At 34.3% G+C, this 22,686-nt stretch overlaps 1 protein-coding gene across 1 annotated transcript; it reads left to right on the top strand.

Moving 5' to 3' along the window:
* LOC142640410 (peroxisome biogenesis protein 5) lies at window positions 1–16,494 on the top strand. Its single transcript, XM_075814485.1, has 14 exons — window positions 1–380; window positions 471–738; window positions 1,315–1,508; window positions 2,089–2,337; window positions 3,054–3,170; window positions 3,253–3,408; window positions 7,069–7,262; window positions 7,791–8,037; window positions 8,903–8,987; window positions 9,142–9,251; window positions 11,119–11,343; window positions 14,132–14,197; window positions 15,596–15,690; window positions 15,766–16,494. The coding sequence occupies exons 1-14, from the start codon at window positions 261–263 to the stop codon at window positions 15,842–15,844; spliced, it is 2,205 nt and encodes a 734-aa protein (XP_075670600.1). The 5' UTR covers window positions 1–260; the 3' UTR covers window positions 15,845–16,494.
* Window positions 16,495–22,686: the final 6,192 nt, after the last annotated feature.

The following is a 22,686-nucleotide window of genomic DNA, read 5'->3' as shown; positions in this document are numbered from 1 at the left end:
TTTGGTCATTCCCAATTCATTGAATTGGAGATAATTTTTAAAAAAAAAAAAATATATATATATATAAATATTTATTAAAAAAAGAAAAAAAAAAGAAGAAGACCATGTGAGCCTGCCAATCTTCTCATATAAAAGGCACAGAGAAAACAAAGTAAATTAATAATTAAGGTGAAAAGAATTGAGAAAGAAGAAGAAGAAGAAGAAGAGTTGGTGGAGACTAATAATAATAATAATTGGAGAGAGTTGAGTTGAGTTGAGTTATGGATATGCGTGATCTTGTAACCGGTGGAGCAGCTTGTGCAGTTCCAGGCTCTTCTTCGTCTTCTAATCCTCTTGCCGCTCTCGCCAACACTCTTATTGGCTCTTCTTCTAAGATTCAGGTCTTCTTTCTCTTTTTCTCTCCTTCTTCTTTTATTTATTTTATTTTTATAAAAACTCAAAATTTTGTTTGGTTGTTTGTTTATTAATAGGAAAATAAGGAGATTCCTACATCTATAACCCCCAGTTCCGAGAGGCAAATTTACGCAGAGAGCAATGACCATCTGGGAGCCCTTGATCAGCCATTTGTGGACCCCAACGGCCCTCAACACTCCGACTTTCTTCGCGGCTTTCACGGTTCAGGAGGAGGAGGAGGAGGTCAGACTGAACTTGACGCCGCCTGGAATGATATACACCCTCCTCCTCAATTGGACCATATCTATGATACTCATCCTCACCCTCAACAACCAATTCTCGATGGTAATTCTATTTCTTCCTCCTTCCCCCTTTTTTCCTTACTTCTTCTAATGTTACTTTACTTACATGTTCAATTAAACAACATTTACTGATCAGATTAAAGACTGATGCCTGCAGTGCATACGTCTTTACAAACTGCTGTGTTTCACTTTCTCCCAATCACAATTAAGTATTTCAATTTCAAACACTCATTTATTAAATAGTTCTGGTGCTTGTAATACCTTTAGCATTTTCCATGTTTAAATAGTTCTGGTGCTTCTGTCGACGACTATTCTCAGCTGATGGTTAATTCGCTTATGCATGCCTCTTTTCGAAAGTAAGATGAGTTTCATGTTTATAGACTGAATGGAGAATTACTTCTCAAAACATTAATCAATAAGGATTGAGGGAGAGAGATTTGCCGTTATTGGAAGGTAGAAAAATGAATTTTTAAATGGATACATTTTCTTCCTTATTGAATTCCACTGTAAAACTGGTTTGTCTTTCACCAAAGCACCTATAGTAGTGATCCTGCACAAAAAATGGAGGAAATCTTGTTCTTACTTTTATGAAATTTTTTTTCTCCTAACTCTATTGCAGGGCCACCCCAAAGAATGTTGTCAAGCCTTTTGCACTCCTTTGTTGATAGCAGCCGTGGTGGAGTTCCCTTTCGTGCTACTCCACTTCCAGTGTTAGGCTTGTCTGAAGGTGACAAACAATGTATACGTGATCGTAGCAGCATAATGGCTCGCCACATTTTTGCAGATAAAAGTGAAGATTTTATTAATGCACAGGTTTGGAACTTCACTTGTTTTTTCTAATTCTATTACTCCTTGAGTTTCAGATCTTCTTTGGTGATTTTCTCTACCCCTCCTTTGAATTAGCCTTTCATGGACTCAGCCAAGTAACAATGACTTTATGATGCTTCTCTAACCTTGTGGTATTGGGAGCCTGATTTCACTATATATCAATTAATTTCCTTGGGGAGGTATGGAGAGCTATTCCATTGTACTTAATATGGTGCATTGAGAGAGAGAGAGAGAGAGAGAGAGAGAGAGAGAGAGAGAGAGAGAGCTATTACTTATTAAAAAATGAAAAAGAAAAAATGATTTTTTGCTTTTTAATGTTTGAGAAGATCTTCCTGGTGAGTGGAATATAAGAACTCTTGCTGCTGCTGTTGTTGTTTATTAATTAACTTGAAAAGGATTTCAAAAGAAATATGTCTTGGCCTCAGTCCTTATTGTAATTTTTTCACAAGAATATTGTGGGATCTGCATAAGGAATATATACTTGAATCTTTCGCTGCTTATCATGACTTTCCTTGTTGTTCATTTGCCAGATACATACTTATTTGGTTGATTTTTATTTTTCCAGGTGAATGCTCTTTTGTGTTCTTTAGATATTGATGGTGATGCTCGCGCCAAGGGACCTCTGCCAGGGAGATTTAGGGAACTAGATGATTATTGGAATGAGTCCCAAGGTACTCTGAAACCTGGTTTTCATGCTGCAGATGGATGGGTAGCTGAGTTTAACCAGCAGAGGATGGTACATGGTGCCAATGGCTGGGCCTCTGAATTTGAGCAACAACACGGTGCCAATGGCTGGGCCTCTGAATTTGAACAGGCAATGAATTGTCTTGCCTTTAAACCTAGTACCTATGCGATGTTTTTTCATACCCTGAACACTGTAAAACTTCTGGTTAAGTAGCTATGCAACTACTTAAAGCTCAGGAAGACCCCGGTCAAAGGTTTGCTAGGATCAATTGACCATATTTATAAAACTTAAGTTGCCAAATATAATACGATAACTGGTATTATTGTGATGTCTAGACTACCCCTAAGAATTTATTATTAAAAAAAATGAGGCTACCCATAAGAAATATTAAAAAAAATATCCATTTTGCCACAGAATTTCAAACAAACTCTGACGACAGGAAAAGTATTTACTATCTTCAGATTGGAAATTTATTAAAAAATGCTTGGACAAAATTGGCTCCAGGCTTGTGTGGAGCTATCTTTTTCAACCCATTATGTGGTGATTTATAAGGCTATTCATGTGTATTATTTAAACAAATCACATGACTCATTAAAAAATTCATGTGACTAAAACTACAAATGGATGGTCTTTTTAATTCTCACATCATGGGTTGGAGCAAGATAATTGCAAACCAGTTTGGAGCCAAACTTTTTCCTTTGCCATTCACTGTATGTATCATATGACAATGCATTACTACCTTTTTCTTGGAGCTGATGACAAAATGTAATCCTTTTCTACTTTGCCGTATGATATTATAAGACATTTCATTGATACCTTTTTTTTTTTGGGTGTTACTGGAACAGTCTCAGTTGACTTCGGTAGATCAAATGAGAGGTTCTAATATCTCAAGCTTAGCTGCAATGGAGCAGACTCGCATGCTTGCAAATACGTTAGCTCAAAATGATGACCCAAAGTTTCAGGTTAATATGCTCTATCATGATTTACGTTTCACATAAATTTTTTTCACATATATCTAAATATCTGTCGTTTTGTGACATGCAGAACTCAAAGTTTCTGCAGTTTGTATCAAAGATGAGTCGTGGTGAACTTATTATTGATGATAATCAAGTCAAGCAGACAGCATTACCTGCAGCTGGGGATTGGGCATCAGAATATCAAAATCAGTACAACAGGAGTCCTGCTTGGGCTGATGAATTTGTATGTGATCAGCCATGTATAGATTTGGTTAATGTAGTAAACTTATATATAACATGATTGATTTGCCCATGTTCGGTTACAAGTACGATAGTACATACATGTATGTGTCTGCAGATGTATGCATGCATAGAAGGACATGTTTATATGCAAAAACATGCATATATATAACAACAAACACACACCACACACTCACAACTTTTGTGCTTTATGATTATATAAAATGATCATAGAAGTAAAAATTCTTACTATACTTCATCTTATATTTGCAAGTAATTTTTTTAATGGAATTTGTAATTTAGCTGAAGCATCAATGCAAAGAGATTTCACCACTCTTTGTACATGTGTCTCAATTTGTGTAATATAGAGTTTCTATGTGAGAGAAATGCTAGGATCCTAGGACCTTTGAAGGATGCACAAAATCCATTCAAGATGTTAAGCTTTTCTTACTCAAATCTTTATTTGAGTGGATGAGTGCTTCCTCTTTATTTTCTTTTGCTAATATGTTTGAGATGCTTGGAGTTGTTTGTGTTGTGCTTAATGTTGGTGTGCTTTTGTACACATCCTGTGTACATGGGTTGCCCTTTGTGTTTTTTTAAATGAAATATTTACTTATAGAAAAAGAGATTCTATGTGGTGCCCTCATGCAAATGTATGATGGATGTGAGACTTGCATGATTCAATAGCTTGAGTCATACTGTAGGGTTAAAACAATGTATACTGAGTTTTTATTTCATAAGTTGTGGCTCAATTTAAGGTTATTTTTGTAATGATGGGTAGATATGTAAAATTTTGAAACTCTTGTGAATTATGGATATTTTGGTAATTGAGTCTTGTCAAGGAGTTTCTAAGTGCCTTTTATTTTCTTCATCTTCCTTGAGTCCAAGTTATTATAATTAAGTCTTTAGTTTACAATTTAGACCAAAAAAAGTCATTAGTTTACTATCAATTTAGAAGTCTTCATGCAATTAGTAAAAGGAGGCTATATATATATATATATATATATATATATATATATATATATATTCCTTTTGGTAGGTAAAGATCATATTTATAAAATAGAAGAAAACATGCTAGCCCCCTAGTACATACACAGTGTACCAAGTAATTTGCTTCTTTTCTTGTTTTTACTCTTATTTTCAATAAAGTTTTTATTTACCGATCAAACACACACACAAGGCCAATGTGCCGCAATGCATAGAATGCTCCTCCACTTCGAAATTTCTGTTGTTCCATTCTCGCCATATGTTCCACATAATAAACTGCGAAATAACATGCCAAACATATGCCGACCTATGTTGCCCAACACCTCAATGCACATAGGTAGAGTTTTCAACTTGAGAGCCTCTAAACTTCACATTTCCTCTCATTTTACAACCCTTGTACATACCCCTTCCTTCACAACCTAGAATCCCTAAAAGCCCCATAATTTTCCAAGCTTTAGCCATTTATTGTCCATTTCAATTCAAAAAGCCCGACTAATCCATCAAACTGCAAGTTGTAAAAACCCTTCAAAACGCCATTGCCAGCAAACTCCTGCAACCTAACATTCTTTGTTTCTGCCCCTCTTTGCCCTATAAACCATATTTTTTTCCAAACCAAATTCAAATTACAAAGCCTAAAGCCTTTCCCTCACCATAACAAACCCTATAATTTTTTTTTTGGATAAGTAATAGGGATATATATTCAAAAGAACACTGCCTTATGCAGAAAAGCATAAGGCAGAGAAAAATACAGAAAGAGAAGATAAAGAAAAGAGAAAATAGAAAGGGAAAGATACTAAATACAAAGGAGAGAGGTAAGAAACATAGGGAGAGAGTCACTAGAGGTGATTCCCCAAGCCCTAGACCAGTAAAAAAGGGAGCCACTGAAAGAAGCCAACAATTGGTCATCCGAGCTTTCCAAATGTCCTCCAATTTCGCTCCCTCCAAAGACACCACATTAAGCTCAAAGGAACTAAATTCCAAATGCTAGACGAATGTTTTCCGAGCCAATTCCACCAACCAAAGAGAGTATCTGCAACCGTTCTTGGCAAGACCCAAGAAATCCCAAAAGATCTAAACACCCAACTCCACAACTTATGAGCCTTACCACAATAAAGTAACAAATGATCCACCGTCTTCCCATTACAACAGTACATAATGCACCAGTCAACAAAATCCATTCCTCTACCCCTCAAATTATCACATGTAAGGATCTTATCCCACACAGCAATCCACACAAAGAAGGAGACACGCCGAGGAGCCTTAACCTTCCATATACCTTTCCAAGGAAAAATAATGGGCAATGGTCTTCTTAACTTATTGTAAAACGATCGGACATCAAAATCTCCATTCTTTGTCAACTTCCATCGCATACGATCTCTATTCTCAATGGGAGGTAGATTTGAACCCAATGTGCAGAGAAAATCATCCACATCACCCATTTCCCAATCGTTTGGTCTCTGAATAAAATGAACATTCCAGCTTCTCCGTTCCTCAATCCCCAACAGTTCAAGAGAAGAGGCCACCAATGCCTCTTTATTGGAAGCCCTCCCATACACATTTGGGTAAGTCAATTGAAGAGGAGACTCCCCACACCATTGATCTGTCCAAAGCTTAACTCTATCTCCCACTCCTACCTCAAACCGAATATTTTTGCTAAATTCCTCCCAACCCATACGGATACTTCTCCACAAACCCTATAATCATACTCTCCATTCCTAAACCCACCACAAAATTCATAGACAGATTTCCATAAGTATGTCTATTGCCATTATTTTTGAAGAAGAATCTTATACAAAACAGTCAATTGGGTTACATGCAATTAATTTCAAGTTTTTTTTTCTTTTTCCCTTTCAAGTATAATGCCCTCTGTCCCAAAATGATAGTTCACTTTAAAAGGATACAATTAGGATGCCTGCCCTCCATAAAATTCCATTTGAGTCATGTCCTAAATTTTTATTCATTTGAAAGAAAGATGAATGTCCTAACATATAATACACAATATGATGAAGAGTATGGAAATCCGTCCTGCTCTGCTTGATGTGGTGCATTTAAAGGCAAAACTCTAGAATGTTTGAGGGGAAAATTTTCCCTTGCTTTAGTTGCAACCTCTATTCCTTAGATCCTTGTTTGATTGTGCAAGGGCCATTGGAGATCTCACTTCTTCCTTTGAGGAATTCATCTATTAGTAGTCATAGATCATAGTTTTTTGTTTTGTTTTGTTTTGTTTTGGTTTTTTTTTTTTTTTTTTTTTTTTTTTTTCTTTCTAGGCATTTCTCCTGTGTACTTCAAGTGCACTGGATTTGGTTTGTTGTTTCAATAAATTTTTCTGTTCATTAAAAAAAATACCATATCATGCAAAAGTACAGAAAAAAAAAAAAAAAAAAGATGGTTGTTTTTTTGACTTTTGATCAAGCAAGATAAATTTGGGACATCCTAAGATGGAAACAAGGACTTCTGGAGTCCAACTTATTGGTAGTATTCATAGAGGACCCTACCTTAGGAGGTGTATGCAAAACAAATAGGTTTTGTTCACACAGGCTTCTAAATAAGCGTTTAATCTAAATGATCAACTTATAATGAGTTTTAACAAAAACCTCACATGTTCTTACTTCAGATTATATTTATAAGTGATGAGTTTGTCTCCAGTCTCTGTTACCTGATTCTATGCACTTTTCAGCTTTCTCATGGTCCTGATCAATGGGTGAATGAGTTTACTACTGAACGAGAGCAACATGGGCCAGTTGATGATCAGTGGGTCAATGAGTTCTCTAAGTTGCATGTCCATGACTGGGGAGATGAATTCGGGAGTCAGGTTGGTGAGGGGGCTTTGGGGGAGAATTCTACAGATAATTGGGCAAATGCATATGATGAGTAAGTCCAATTGACCTTCTAGAAGAAATAGAAATGTTGAAAAATGATAAAATATCCCTTTGTAATTGGGGTAGAATTCTTTTGCAAGAACTGGTTGTTAGTGTGGGTCCTCCCTCATCTATTATTGTTCAGTTGCTTTTGTCAAGCATGGGAGAGATATCAGTCTATGTATAACTAATAATGAGTGTCTGTTTCTGCTATCTGATGCGTGCTGAGTTGACTTAAACTTTTTTCTTTTGATAAGTAATGAACTTATTTATTTTATTTGTAAACTTATTCTTCTTTTTATTTTTTATTTTTATTTTTATTTTCCCTTTTCCCCTTGTGTTTTCATGGTTATCATTACCTACATAGGTGCTTAAGATACTGCATCTTGTGCATGCTTGTTGCTTTCGTTTTGTTTTTTTCTTTCCTTTGAGCTTGACATAAATTTGTACTCATTCATCAGCAATCCTGTGATTGTTAAAAATGGTGCCAAATTGTGCCGTGCCATGATATAAATTCATTGCTTCTGCCATTAAAATATAGGTTCTTAAATGAGCAAGTAGCTGCCAGGCAGCGGTCTGACACTTCAAGGGGAGTATATGTCTTTTCTGATATGAATCCTTATGTTGGTCACCCAAATCCCCTGAAAGAAGGCCAGGAGCTGTTCCGCAAAGGCCTACTGAGTGAAGCAGTGCTTGCATTAGAGGCTGAAGTTTTGAAAAACCCTGACAATGCTGAAGGTTGGAGGCTGCTTGGAATAGCACATGCAGAGAATGATGATGATCAACAGGTTATGCGGCTTCTTGATGTTGAATCATTCAGTTATTTAGGTTTTGCATATTTGTATTACAATACAACATGATTGGAGTCTATTGTTTTATTATAGTGCCTAGCCTTCTATGATCATCTCTTTCAGTTCCCTTCCTAGCATGTATATTTGTACATTTATGATTTCTTTAACTAACTTTGTAATCTCCTTGTATGATGTTTGAGGGCCCAGGATGGCATTCCTTCGATGTTTTTTAGTAATTTTTCTATTTCTCTGTCTCTCTGATTTGTATTCTTTGTTTTAGGCAGCACACATCCTGTGTCATAGATCTGTCCTAGAGTGGTCATATGACTTTAAAAAGTTACATGACTTATCAGTGATGAAATGACTCATTTGAAAGTCACAGGCTTATTACACAAAAACTTAAAAAAAAAGAAAAGAAGAAGAAGCAAACATATTAAGGTTTAAAACAAAAACCACTAAAAAGAATCCAGGATTGATCCCACAAGCTAACTTATGGATGTCTAGGTTTCCTTTATCCTCTTTGTGTGCTTGAGTGTTAATAATAAGTCCTCTTCAACATGCTTTGGATAAGAATCTCCTCAACATTTTTTCTTTCCCTATGAACTTAAAATTTGTATTTTTCCTTATATTGGTAGCTGAATGCTTGTCTAATTGGATTATTTACCATCTTTTGAATAAAATAAATTTCTGGAAATGATATGAAAATTTGTAATTCAGGATTTCTGGCTGATTTTGATTTTGATTTTAATTTTCGTAGTTTTTACCAAATTTGATTTTAGTTTTTGTAGTTTTTACCGAATTTGATTTTAGTTTTCAGTGTTTTGCTCAATTATGTGCATAAGCTGGACTTAAATTCATGCAGGCTATTGCAGCCATGTTGCGGGCACAGGAGGCAGATTCTACAAATCTGGAAGTGCTTCTTGCTCTTGGTGTGAGCCATACAAATGGTAAGTGGTTGTTTGCTGTACCTTACCATTGACAATTTTCTTGGAATAATTTAGTGTTAACCTTTTTATTTTTAGTGTTATGGGGGAAAAATACTTGAAACTATCAAGTAATGATGGAAGACCAAAAAGCTTAATATTTATTTCACATATGCAGAACTTGAGCAGGCAGCTGCATTAAAATATTTATATGGATGGCTACGTCATCACCCAAAGTATGGGACACTTGCCCCTCCAGAGCTGTCTGATTCTTTATATTATGCTGATGTAAGTGTCATTTTTCATAATTCTGTGTTTGTGTGTTTCCACTTAAAGCTTTTCTTACCCTCTTTAGTAAGTTATGCTTTAGAAGCCATTTTGCGTGGAACTCGGAACTTGTGTGTGTGTGTGTGTGTGTTTGTGTGCCCCTTTCAGCTGTTGTTTTGTGGGGGAATTTTGAGCTTGTTACATGGTAAAGTTCATAGGATGATACAATATATTTTTTTTAATATTCTGGCATCAGTGTGTTTGTATAAATTTTGGCACACCATAACATAAGAACAAATGAATTTCTTGTGTTCCATCCTATGATGATTCATGCATCCATGTGTGCCGATGTTATTTTGATTTATTAGTAGTCCAATATCAATCATATCATTCTTTCTTCCCCTTTAATATTTTTAGTTAATAAAGCAGAGTTTGAATAAGAAATTTAAGTTTCAAATTTAATTAAGGAAGCAATATTGACTTATATATTCAGCTCTTTATATAGTAACCTCAGATGTTAATACATACTGAGAGGGAGTGAGGCAGATGAGACAGATGGAGCATGTTGATGCAAGACAAAATAAGTACAAGAACAGTAAAGAAAATCCTAAGAATCAGCACTTAGGGGTCGCTTGGAATCAGCACCCAACTATTAGAAAATCTCCAATCTGAATATCATTAATCAATCAATCGCCTATTCTAAAATAAAAATAAACCAAGCTCTTTACTAGAGCTAGAGCTTCCAAGAAATAAAGAGATAAAAAGATGACAACTAATGAAAACTAATCCTAACTGAACTTAAATACTAATAATCTTAGGAAACGGAGGATTTTGATTTTTGATTGGTGTTGTGTAAAAGAAATGGGGAATTAGTAGACCACCTCCTTATCCATTGCCCTCTTGTTTTTGATTTGTGGTCTATGGTGTTTACTTTGCTTGGTATTCACTGGGTTATGCCGAAAACGGTGGTGGGGCTGTTGGCTTGTTGGCAAGGAAAGTTTGAGAGGCATCGGAATGCTTCTATTTAGATGGTTGTGCCCCATGTTTGATGTGGTGCATTTGGCAAGAGAGGAATAACTGGCATTTTGAGGATTAGAGAGATCAGTTTCAGATCTTAAACTCTTCTTCTATAAGACTCTTCTGGATTGGGTTGCAGTGTTAGGCTTTCATTCTTTTTCTTTAGTCCATGGTTTCATGGATTTTTGTACTTTATGCATTTGATTTGTTTTTGTCCCCGATATATACTTCCTATATACTCAAGTGACACCCTTTTTCTTTTTAATATATTTTTATTACTTATAAAATAAAATAAAAACTAATCCTTGTCCAAATAATAGTCTACAATTATCCAATTTCCTATGAGATAAATACAGAAATCTGAAAATATAAAATCTAAAATAATTTTGGTTTTGTTCTTGCATCACATGTCCTCTGTTGGCAAACTCCACAATGTTCAATGGTAACCATTTTGGTGGCTCCATGGCTCAATTTCTAAATTATCTTAGAAATGGGGCTGCATCCAATTAAGTTGGATGTTGCTGCCAGCTAGCCTGTGAGAAATCAAAATTTGATCTATATGGGAGGAGTTCCTTTAGGTGATCATCACAACTAAATGAGTTTGTTGACGGTATTTAAGAACATGAGGATAGGTAGGTAAACTTCTAGACAATACATTTGCTTCCTTCTTCTTCTTCTTCTTTTTTCTTTTTTTTCACAAGGTGCAATTAACATGACTGACTGTTTGTGGCTGCAGAAGATTCATTTATATGTAAAAAATGGATTATTTTTTGGTGGGCATACACATTAAATTATGTAATTAAATCCTCTGGGTTTTTGTCTAGAGCTTCTCTTTTGGGGTGCTGATTAAAATTACTTTTGTGGCATGCAGGTTGCTAGATTATTCAATGAAGCTGCTCAAATGTCACCTGATGATGCTGATGTGCACATAGTGCTTGGTGTCCTATACAATTTGACCAGGGAGTATGATAAAGCCATTGAATCTTTTCAGACAGCTTTGAAACTCAAGCCTCATGATTACTCTCTGTGGAACAAGCTTGGTGCAACACAAGCAAACAGTGTCCACAGTGCTGATGCAATATTTGCTTATCAACAGGTAATTTATATGTTATTATTCCATTTAGACACTTAGGATAATCTGGATGTCCTGTGAAGTTTGAATTATGTTGCTTTGCTGTATGTTGACTATAAAGTTAACGGTTTTGACATTATGATTTAATGTTTGTCACTATGATTAATGAGGGTCATTACTTAGTACTTGACTCACTTAAATAGGGTTCTGGATGGGTGACTTGGCTATGGTCCGCCCTTCAGCATTTTTGTTTTTTTGAATGGAGTGGCCCCTCTCAAGACTCAAAGATGTGCAGTTGTGCTTGACAGCCAGAGACTTTTACATATCATTATCACTAAAGAGTAAATTTGTTGAGATATTAATCTTTTATTAACAGGTGCTAAGGAATTGAAATACTCATTCAGATGCTATATTAAAAATTAGGCTTTCCAATGTCATGAAAAAATACACACATTTTCTTGATGCCCCCTCATAAGTCAATTCAACTGACAAGAATATATTTATCAAGGCTTGATATTGTACTTAATTTGAATTGTTTTAGATTATAGTAATGAATGGAGTAAATCCTCCTTCTTTATTGGAATTTGTAATACATATATGATCAGACATATAGGGAGTTAATGAGCAAATTGGGAAAGCATTGATAAAATGGTTGTACTTTTGAAGTTGTGGAGCATCTCTCCAGCAAGATTAGGACAATCTATTTCTGCTCTATTTTCCTGGATTGTATATATATATAAAGAACGTAAAATATGAATGATACAGGGGTGTGAGGCCTTGTGTTGTGCCTTTTAATTCCTTCTATTAGTTTTTCCTACCTGATCAGTTCATGTATGGGGACTGTGGGATTGGTGGGCCGAAGTCACCAGCAGCTAAGGGCCAGCTAGATTTCTCTTTTTACCATATGCACCTTATTTTCTAGTGACAAAGACCCTCTAGATTTTACATTATACTGTCCATTATAGTACTTACAACAAGTTCATCTGCATGATTTCTGATTTCCTTTTCCCCTATGAAGAATATAGATGATAGGATGATTTAATTTGTAAAAGACTTCTGCACTGTTTATGTCTTTGTTCTAAGTGTTACAAGAGGTGCCAGAGCATATTTGTGTCTTTTGCATGCGTGTATGCTTTGGTCTCAATGTAAGATAGGTAAATAAAAGAACATAATTGCTGCTGTGTCCATTTTGTGGCCTTTTTACTTTGGAATTTGCATTGATGGAGCTAGAGGGAGTGAAAGGGAGAAATTACCCCATGGATTTGGAAGTTGTGTTGATGTCTCACTACTTATATGCAGTGCCCCCCATGCCATTTACATTTGCCCATGTTTAATTAGTGAGAAGCGATGCATGTATGATCGACACTTCTTGCGTTCTTGGAGAATCAATGTTAAAATTGAAATTATTTAAGAATTTTGTGTAATGGTCTTTTGTCAACTTTGAGAAATCATGCTCAAAGTTCATTTTATCTCATGTTAAGTCACCTTCTCTCTCTCGCTCTTGCAAGCTATGTCCTGTGTTAGCAACTCCTATCAATACAACAATCTCATGGAGATTTCTGAGTAATTGTAACCCAGAAGTTGCTGCTTAAGAAGGATTCATCATCCTCCATGTCCCCTCCCCCCCACCCTAGCCCACCCCACCCTCTCCTCTCTCTCAAAAAATCTCGTTATGACATTTTCCAGAAAAATAGCCACTTTCCTGAAATAGGCTTGCACTCCCTGTGGGTAATTGTTGACTCCAGTTGATCTATATGATAATCTTTTTGATTTCATCACTGCTGTGTAGGAAATAATTTGGTGAAGTCTTTGTGAAGTTCAAACGTAGTTTTGTGGATTTGACATAATTAGAAATGTATGATTACCTGGTAATTTACTTTAGATGAAGTTCTACCCTCACCTTTTATTTAATTTCTGTTTTAAGGAGTTGTGCCTCTCTATTGCCTCTTGAATCTTGATGACGTTTTTAATGGTTGCAAGGTATGATTAGGAGGTTCAACAAGGATCTTTCTATATTGTTACAAATATCTGGGGCTGGTTATATGATATCAGGTAGAGATGGTGCATAGTTAGGCCTCAGAGCCATTTTTGGGGTCATTTTTCTACTGGTTACATGGACACCTTGTGGGTCTTAAAACCCACAATCTCATCCTCTACCCTATTCTTATGGGGGAAGTGTCATTTGAGCTATAGCTGATTGGCTGGAGGCCTTGGAGAGTTGTTGGACTACTATGCTTGTTAGGTGACTTATTATTATTGTGTGGTAGCTGTTGGTCCATAAGTAGTCTTTGACATATATCACTATGAATTTTATCGCTATTGGTGGTGTTCCCTTCATTCTATGACTTATATAACTATGAATGTCATGCTTCTGGCTTTAAATGGTTTTGTGTACTACTGTCAGTGTCTGTCACCTATCTTGCCTTCAAAATGTTATTGGAAATACTTATTGGAGTACGGAGGATGGGTGTTTCTTTTTTTCTTTTCTTTTTTTTTTAATACACTTTGGAATTGTTGTCTCCTTACAGTTTATTGAATTTCATACTGTCTTATATTTTGTCTTTCAAAATATGTAAATTATTATGTTTGGTGATTCTCATGATTCCTTGTAAGTTATAATCAAAATCAAATGCAGGCCATCAGGAGGAGTTGATGGCTCAAAGTTTTTATGTTCATCCTTCCACAAAGCAACCATTAGTGATAAACTAGCCTGTCTTAGTTTAGTTCCTACTGATGTTATTTTCTGTCTCTTTTCTGGAACGGTGGTTACTGAAAATAAAACTACTATCTTTTCATTGTCTCTTGTTTCCAGGCACTAGATCTAAAACCTAATTATGTTCGTGCATGGGCAAACATGGGTATCAGTTATGCCAACCAGGTTCGTTCTATGCTTGGTTGTTCCCTCTTATCATCCTTTGGCATTTGTTAATGGGAAATGATTTTCTTTTCTAAATCTGTTTCTGGTTAGTAAAATGCTCATAAATAAAGCTATATGATTCATTTGAAAAGAATAAATAAGCCTGAGAACCTTTGGGAGCATATTGAACCAATAAATATTGAAGTGGTTTTTTTTTAGGTTTTAATTTAGCTAAACAAATAAATAATATCAAGTAACTTCTAACCTATCCAAAAAAAAAAAAAAATCAAGTAACTCCTAGGGTAGAGAAGCAATTACTATTAAGTCACTGGATTTGTTTAATATTCCTATTTGGTTACTTTGATGTTTTCCTTAAACTAGTTTCTTGCAATGTTGGTAAAAGTGTCAAGTGCATGGCCCTTTTGGAGCCTAGGCACAAAGCGCAAAGTGCAAGCGCACTTGATTGAAGTAAAGCGCACATTTCTCAAATATAATATCTAATAACTTTTAATAGAAATATTCATAACATATAATAAAAAATATATTTATAAACTCAGAATTTGTATATTTTACCTATTAGGTAAGTGTAGTTGTATAATGTTTGTAAGTTCAAATTTTATATAATTAATTGAAAACAATTATCAATGGACGATATCATAATAATCTAGTTGTAGAAAGAATAGACATAGCGTTTTATAAAATATACACAACCATGATAGTTATGATCAAATGATGTATATAGATCAGTCAACCTGCATTTAACAATCAGAGACCAAAAAGTCCAAGAATAGTAAATTAATCTTGTTCGTATCCGGAGACATGTAAATAAAAAAATTGTTTGTGTAATAAACAACACCTTAAGAATCATTGGTTTATGTCATTTCTTTCAAGATCAAACAATTGATTTTGGTATTTATATATTTTTTAGCAATAAAATTAAAAAGCGCGCCTAGGTGTACTTTGTGCTTCTTCAAAAAGTGCCAAAAAAGTGTGCCTAAAGCAAGCTTCATCAAATGAGCTTTTTTTTGGCCATAAACATAAAACTGCTGTCTTTAACTTTACATGAACTATATTATCAAATCCTGCACACCGTATGACCTCAGTCCAGTGGACTGCTCTGTACTAAGAATACTTATAATTTATAACTAGTCCAAACAATGCTAGGAGAATTCAAGAACTATTTGTTCGGTGATTTGCCCCTATAGGAAAAACCCTCTACATTTCAAGTGCAAAATTTATTTGCAAAATTTAAAATCTTGAAACTTATTGCTCTATGATTATTTACCCTAGGCATTTTGTATTGGGAAAAGGATAGTACGACTTGAATTTGTGGGGATGAGCTTTTGTTGAGTTGAGTAGGTTTAAGGGCACCTTTTTTCCGGATCAATGAATTATCTACATTTTTTTTGGGTAATCTAGGGCATGTATGAGGACTCCATTCGCTACTATGTCCGGGCACTCGCTATGAATCCCAAGGCAGACAATGCATGGCAATATTTGCGAATTTCTCTGAGGTACTTAAAAGAAAAAAGGGTTTTTTTATTACCTGTTTGTGTTTTAACATCTTACACAAAGTTTATCCTTTGCAGCTGTGCTTCTAGGGATGACATGCTGGAAGCTTGTGATTCTCGAAACCTTGATGTTCTCCAAAAGGAATTCCCACTGTAATATACATATATTTGAATCAGTGGATGAATAATGGGGTCTGGCATTGAGATGTGGGCTGAAATATCAAGCATCCTCACGTATTTAGCTATTTGCTATCTCGAGATGATAAATCTAGGCTTTTTGGCCCCAAATTTTGCTGCAGTTGCATCCCAGAATAAAATGGTGTCCTGGTTTCAGCAGTAATTCCTAGGAGTTGGATATTGGAAGATTAACTGGGGCCATTGGGATTAACTGAGAAATTTTTTTTGTTGAGCTTTGAAGGTCTGTTGTACTCAATCATGGGGAGGATTGTAGGTCTAGTTAATGCTTCTATTTGAAAAAGGAACATAAACATAACACAGCCGGCCGAGTTACTGCTAATGAATTTCATAAGGGAATTGTATGTTGTAATATTATTTATGTAAGTACTTACAGATATAGGCACATATATTTCCTTATGTTTGGCCATCCTAGTTTAAGGTAAGTGGAGGCTGTGAAAAGCTTGTTCCTTTGTGATAATAATTATATTGCAGCTACTTCAGTCTACAATACACTACTTTAAAATTACTTGAGATTGCACAAGCAAAAGCTTGTATGACGTCCAGTTGGAAGTCGGAACATCAAAGTAATGTGTACATATTGACATTGTAATCAAATTATTTCTGGAGAACACAGCTTGTGTCCATTGCATTATTCACATTTTAAAATAATTTGGTTTGTTAAGAACAAAAGAAATTGGGAAGTTGGCTGGTTGGTATCGCTGTTTAAAAGATGAAGTCTAACAACTTGTGTAAATAAAATAACACCACAAATAATTGTGTTATAAAAAAAAAGGTCTTACAACTTGTGTAAATCAAATAAAGTCACAAAGATTAACAAAAAAACTCATTTTAAATCCATATGTCTATGTGTCATATGATGCATATAATTCAACTATACGATACATACAATTCAACAATATGATACGTATCTATGTATCATACAATTTATGATTACTTACGATACAAAGCCTTTTGTACATAATGTGATATGTATAGTATGATACATATTGTGTATTGTATGATATTAACAACTATGCAAACACCACTAATCAGATAACACTCTGTAATCGAGTCTAATAAAATAACATGTCCATTAGTTTTTTTTCCCCTCCTCTTTTTTCTATAAAATTTAGACTACATACTTGACACTTCACTTTCATATTTTCAATGCTATGAATAATGTGTTGATACTATATTTTGTTTACCCTCGATTTGCGTATTGGACTATGAAAATTTCAAAAATATCATTTTCATACTAGGGGACCATGGGAACATTTAAATTGTCGTGGTTCAATCTGTTTGGGTATCGAAGCACTCAAAGTGCCATTTCAGGTCAAAATGACCAAATTATACTTGGTCAACCTAGGGTTAACCGATGATCAAAATTGGTTAAAACCCCGCCAAATTGATAAATTCCAAGTTTTACATCAAATCCATGATCATTGTAGCTTTATTAACTTTAACAGGAAATCAATGCAGATCAGTAGCTTTAATAGGAGATTCTTTGTCTATGGACTTAACAATTTTGGCCATTATGCCGATAGCGTTAATCCTTACCTAAGTCTGGTGTGGAAGCTTCATCATGACCAATTAATTCCTAATTATAAGGGTAATAAGGATCGTCATTAGCAATAGAGGCTTTTGAAGATGCCTTGGATTCTTGGTCATCTTCTTCTTCTTCTTCTTCTAAGTTAACATTTGTAACTTCTTCATCCTTCCATTTTTGTTTTAACAGCACAATTATATCATATCTATTGAGACCATCAAAAGTAGAGTTTTTCTTTTTGGTCTAGGCAGAAGACTTAGTAGCTTTAGTAGCAGATGTGGTAGTAGGTGCAGTGGATGGAGGCATGGCTGCCTGCCCAAGGGGATAAGCTAGAGCTTAAGCTTTAACATGAGTAATAGTGTAAACAACGCTTTGAGTAGTAGTAGGGAACTCCCTGGTAACATTATCAATAACATCTTGGGTGTGGAAAAACTTGTCCCACCATTTAACAAACCATTGCCGAGTAAGAACATCACCATCCTTGACATATTGCCATTTCAAGATGTAGGGGACCTTGTATTTTTTTAATAAAATGTAGGGTTGTAGGAAATTTAGCACCATGTGCATTTGTCTTATAAACACTTGTAAAGTACTTGAAGGAACTAGTTAGAGGTCCTGGAAAAATATCAGTAACAGGGCCAAATTGTGTCCACCAACGGATGAACCAAAAGGCGAGTTGGAATTGAAATTCTTATCAAAATTAACAAACCAGGAGTGGGTCATAGTTGCACCTTGGTGTAGCATGAACTTGAACCAAGCATGAATGTAATCATGGTAAGAATAAGGAATAGTTGAACCTGGTAAAGGCTTTGTAGAAGCAAGGCGAAGTTCCCATTTTTCTACAGTAACAATGTTGAGGATGAAAACACTATGGTAAATAATTTTGGATTTATCAATCTTAGCTGGAATGGATTTGATAAAGACTAATCTTTCACGGAACAAGATAGTAGAATAATAATTTAAATCTTTACCATTATGTTCGGTATCTAGCGGAAATTTAGTGGAAAATATTCTTTAGCAAGTTTAACGGGATCTTTGATCATAGTCTTGTTGAATTCTATGGAAAAAAGGTTTTGGCAATATTGTTTTTTGACATATTGAGAAGGATTGGGGTTTCTGAAGAAAGTGGCTTGACAAGTTGGTTGGCAGGGACCATAGCGTATGGGTCATAGGAGGGTGCTAACACAGTGGAATAGTTTGGTTTGGGGATAGTACCCAGGGTAGTAAAACGGTTAGCAATGTCAATAGGGGAAGCAGGTTCTTGTTTAACAAGTTGTTTAGTAGTATTTGTAGTAGGGTGTTTGTCTTTGGACCTTCTACTTGCTGATATGGCACTGCATGAATTCATGAGTAAGGAAATCAAGGATATAATTTTCAAAACCTTTAATGTATTCAATGTCAAAATAAAAAACACTTAAAATAGCTTGCCATCAGGCAAAAATATGTTTTGAAGCAATATTTTTAACATCTTTTTCTATAACATATTTAGCACTTTTGCAATCAATGCGTAACAAAAACTTTTGATTTAGTCAATCACTTTGAAATTTGGAGATACATAACACTATAGATAATTTTTTTTTTATAGTATTATAATTTATTTGTGCAGTGTTCCGGACTCTTGAATGGAAACAAACAATTTGTTTAGATGAGTCTAGTGAAACAAGTTGTTTCAGAATACCTCCAAAACTAATGTCAGGGGCATCGATTTCAACAATTTTGAAAGCATTAATATTAGGATTACCAAGACAAGGAAAAGTTTTAACATGAGACTTGATTTGTTTAACAAGAGAAGTATGAGTATCAGACCAGGGAGGAGGATTATTTTGTAATCGATCAAAAAAAGATTTACATTGTTTTCATATCGAATTTAGAAAATATGACAGCATTACTTAGCCTATGTACTAGGTCATTCTTATTAGGGATAGGATACCTAATCCATTCCAATACTTTGTTTAGAGGTTTGTAATTAACAACTAAGCGAGGAGTCTCTCTTTCAATTTTAGCATTTTTTTATAACATAGAAAGCAACACAAGATCAAGATGACTTGCTATTCCTAATCAATTTTTTAGCAAGTAAATCATGAATTTCCTTTTTACAAAATTCAATAGTTTCAGCATTCATTTGAATAGGACGAGCCTTAGTATGACTGTTTTTCTCATTAAAGTCTCTATCATAAGGCAAGTTACCAATATGCTTTTTCATATGCCAAAAAGCATTGGGGATATCAGAACAAACATCATTAATCAATATTTTATAAAAATTATCAATATTGGATTGTAATAATTTATCAGAAAGTTGGTCAGCAATCTTCCTACATCTATCTTTTTGTTTTAGAAAATTTAGGTGTTTGGTTTTAGCATAAATCAAGTTTACAGAATCATGAATATTAATTTCAAAGCTAGAAGCAAATTTAAATGTCACTTTCTGCCCAAAGGAGTCAGTAGTGATATCATCATGTTTAGTAAGAATAGAATATAAAGAATTTATGAAATGAATGCCAAGAATCACTTTATCAGTCATATTTTTAACAAGAACATAGGAAATCTTAAAACAAACATTATCATGGCAAACATGTGCGTGATTCAATTCATATTTGATTTTCATTTGAGTACCATTATCTTAAAATAGTTTCTCAGTGGATTTTTCATAATATTTATAAGGAATCATTCTTTCTTGAATGCAATTCATATTAGAACCAAAGTCAATCATGGCAATAACATTGAGTTCATATTCATGGCAAACGACAATTTTAAATTTCGAAAACCATTTCGGAGGAATCAATTGGTTAATAAGACAGAGTCTATTAGCATTAGCATGAGCAAAATCTGAAAGAGGAGCTTGTTGACTGGGGCCATCTTCATCTTTCTACTTATTAGGCTTACTATCAGTTTGTTCATTATCAAGTTGGTTATCAATTTTTAAAAGTAATATTTCTTGTTTTAAGCCAAAGTTATCATTTTTAACATTTTGTAAATCATTTTTTAGCTCAATGATTTATTTTTTAATAGCATTAACTTTATGTTGTAAATTACTAATAGTTATTTCTTTGGATTTCTTTTTATTAAATCTTTCCAGGGTTTCATCAAGGCTGATCTTTGATCTTGTCTTTTTATCATTTTCATCTTTGATCATGGTTTTGTTGAGCTTTTTAAGATATTCTTATTTAAGCTCAGGATTATCAATTTGGCTTATCAAGTTGATTAGCAAGTTTTCTTGTTCTTCGCCTTTGGTCAAAACATTAACTGTTTTGTGACCTTTGGTTAGAACATTAATAGTATTGCAACAAGAATCTCGGCAACCAATTCTAATGGAAGGGGAATCAAGAGATTTATTAGATTGGTAACTAGAATCTGTTGAAGTTAAAATATCAGTATCAGAATAATTTGATGAACCAGAAGGTTGTGATTCAAGAATTCGAATAAAATCTTCTTTGTCACTGTCAGTAATACTTAACATCCTGATTTTGTTTTTTAGCCTATTGGATTTCTATTTGCAATCACGGCTAAAATGGTTGAGTTTCCCACTGTTGAAACATTTTCCTTTACCAGATTTTTGTTTATCATGTTTAACATTTTTCGTTTTAGCATAATGAACCTTAGGTTTAACAAAATGTCTTTTAGCAATTTTGTAATCTTTATGAACTTTATCATGTTTTTGTTTATCTTTTTGTTTGGATGGGGAAATAAAGGGTAAACCATATTATTCACGAAAATTATTCATTTCATATTTAGCCTTTTCACTATTTTTTAAACATTTTTTTATCATTACAAATGTTGATACCAAGTTTTTTAATAGTGCTAAAATATCACCATAGGTTAAATCATCATAACTAATAGTACATTTTTAATTAGTTAATTCTTCTTTTACCTTATGAGCAAAAAGATGAGGCAGACCAGCAATAAAATTCTCTTTTTTAATATGGTTTTTAAACAGTCTTCCGAAGCATTACCCTGGAAATAAAAACATCTTGGTACCATCTGTAGTCAGTAGTAAGAAGATCAACAATCTCATCATGGTCATGATTATGATTGGTTATATAGGCATTAGCAATTATAGACATATGACCCATTTTATTAATACTTTCTTGTTTAGGCAAACCATTAATATTCCATTTATAAAGTTTATCAGCAAAAACAAAAATTTGGGTTTGAAAACATCTTTCTTCAAACTACATATCCTGATTAGGTTTTGAATTTCAATTTTTTTTTTTGTAAAAGACATGGGATTAGGTTTTATAACAAATCTTTTAACTTCAGGGAATTCAAAAGCAGGTTTATCAAACCTTGTAATATCTTTAATATTAGAAGCAAAGGATTAAGAGTCAGAATTTGATTCCTTAAAAGAAATAATATCTTTTCCTTTCCTTGAAATAGCACGGGTAGTACTAGTAGAAGTAGTATTCTGCTTGGTTTTTATCTTTTGTAAATCAAAAAGCATTTGTTCAAACTTTTCAATGGTTTTACTCTGAGTGGTTTTGAGGCTCAGGTTTTGGCTTTGACCCGGTAAATCAATCAAAGGTTTTTCATCTTTAATAGAAGAAGTAGGTTTTTTAATTTTCTCTTGAATATAATCAAGTTGTTGGACAATAATATGTAAAGAATTATTGACAAAATTGTTTTGTTCAATAATTTTTTTTTTGGTTTCAGTGTAATAGGCCAAAAATGTATTCACTACTTTGGTAAATTAATTAATTAATTATCCAAGTTAATTAATTAAGTCAATTTAACATGCAATAGCGTGGTAGCACAAACAAATCACCAATTAAACTAAATGCAGCAAAAAATAAATTTGACATGGTAATTTGTTTACGAATGGGAAAAACCTCCGAGGCAAAACCCCACTGGGTGAATTTAAGGTCACCACTCCCGAGAATCCACTATTATCAATCACAAGCTGTTACAAGTAAAAGGAATCCTAGTACCTTATACCAACCTACAATTGAACTCTTACCACAATACTCAATTGGACTTGTATTGTAGTGGCAATTTCTCCATTCAATGCATGAATCCCAGTACATGACTAACTAATGATGCATGGATTCCAGTACGTGACTAACACACCAACTTGAAGAAGATGTTTACTGCAAAGTTCATCAGTTCATTAATATGAAGATCAAGAAGTTCCTTGGTGACAAAACTCTTGGCGCAAAGACGCAGTAGCTTCAACAAAGAGAATGATGAACTAGGGCAATTTCTATCTCTGGTCACAATATGCGTGTATTCTGTTTTCAATATCCTTCCATCACTTGTGACGGCTCTTAAAATAATCCTTATAT

Source organism: Castanea sativa, chromosome 6 (assembly GCF_040712315.1).
Source record: "Castanea sativa cultivar Marrone di Chiusa Pesio chromosome 6, ASM4071231v1".
In the NCBI taxonomy this organism is placed as follows: domain Eukaryota; kingdom Viridiplantae; phylum Streptophyta; class Magnoliopsida; order Fagales; family Fagaceae; genus Castanea; species Castanea sativa.
Note: the sequence above shows the minus strand (reverse complement) of the source record. Positions and strands in the feature narration are given on the sequence as shown.